Genomic DNA, 1,302 nt, shown 5'->3' on the forward strand with positions numbered 1-1,302 from the left:
TCACCCAAAAAGGACCATTCCAATGGCGGTGGCGGGGAGCCAGGGCATGAGGAAAGCGGGGACGTGCCAGCGCTGAGGCTCATACTGCAGTGGGCAGAGCAGGCGCATGGAGAGCGCCGCCAAAAAGTAGAGCAGGAAGAAAGCCGAGCAGCCGGCGACGCGCAGCGTCCGGTCTGACCCGGTGGTGGTCCTGAACCAGGTTGCCAGACCTGCATGTGCGCAGAGGGGTGAGCAGGTCTTGGGTGTTCGGAGTGCGGACCCCCCGCCGCCAGTGCGTGTCGAGGCACCCCTGGCAGGCCCCACCGAGGCTGGGGTTTCACTCCTTCCTCCAACCCTGCGCACCCGTGGCACCGAGGGTGATGAGCACCATGTGCACCCCCGTCAGGATCTGGCGGGTGACCAGGGACAGATCGAGGCGGCTGCCGGGAACCCAGGCGTGGGAGGGGGCTGTATTGGTCTCCACCGTGCCGTGCCTGATGTGATGGAAAGGGGAGCAGGGTGGGCGGAGCCGTTGGAGAGGGCCACAGGCGTGGATGGCAGGCTGCATTGCTCTTGGTCACGCCTCATTCCCATCTGACAGAAACATTGAGACCTGACTCCCAGTCACCCACGCACTGCATGATCCCTGCGCAAGCTCTGAAACACCTCCCCTGCCTTTTCAGATCGCTCCACCCTGTGCCCACCGTGTGAACCGCAGCTTGACGCCCGGGTAGTACCGCCTGTACAGCTGCGCGTTCACCACAAACCAGATGCTCAGCAGCTGGCCAAAGCTGACCAGGTCCGCCAGGAAATGGCCGGAGGAGAAGGCGGCGATGAGGGCTGCGGTTTCCAAGGTGGGAGGGGGTGGTGGAGCCTTGGGATGGTGGACTTGCCAGCGTCAGGCAAAATTCGCCACGCCAGAGCGGCGATCCCAGCAGCAGGCAGCCGCACCCCCCTGCTCGCCATGCCCCAGCCCCAGCCCCACAACAGGCACACACGAGACCGCCCCCCCCCCCCCCCCCCCAAACCCCCGCCAGCACCCACCCACAACCACGCCCACGACCGATCTGGGCGCGCGCCGGCGTGTTGGTGCGCGTGGAGATCTTGGCCAGCCAGGGCGGCAGCATCCAGTCGCGCGCCACCACCATGGCGATGCGCGAGGCGGTGTACAGACCCACCAGGAGGCCCGTGAAGGAGCCTAGAACCGCGGCCACGGCCACGACGTACTTCATGTAGTGCAGGCCTGATTGAGGAGGGGGTGTTGACCATGGGGGAACGGGGGGGGGGGGGGGGGGGGGGGCAAGGGGGAGGGGGGGGGGGGAA

General features: G+C 66.8%; 1 protein-coding gene across 1 annotated transcript in view; it reads right to left on the reverse strand.

Moving 5' to 3' along the window:
• Positions 1-1,302, reverse strand: part of F751_2375 (putative amino acid permease YfnA) — a gene marked incomplete at both ends in the record, with an annotated part of 6,172 nt that continues 4,870 nt past the window's right edge. The window contains 4 exons of the mRNA XM_011399244.1: positions 1-209; positions 343-473; positions 684-819; positions 1,034-1,222. Of these exons, the coding sequence (XP_011397546.1) occupies positions 1-209; positions 343-473; positions 684-819; positions 1,034-1,222 (665 nt within the window). The remainder of the gene's footprint in view (positions 210-342; positions 474-683; positions 820-1,033; positions 1,223-1,302) is intronic.

Source organism: Auxenochlorella protothecoides (assembly GCF_000733215.1).
Source record: "Auxenochlorella protothecoides strain 0710 unplaced genomic scaffold scaffold22, whole genome shotgun sequence".
NCBI classification, from domain to species: Eukaryota; Viridiplantae; Chlorophyta; class Trebouxiophyceae; order Chlorellales; family Chlorellaceae; genus Auxenochlorella; species Auxenochlorella protothecoides.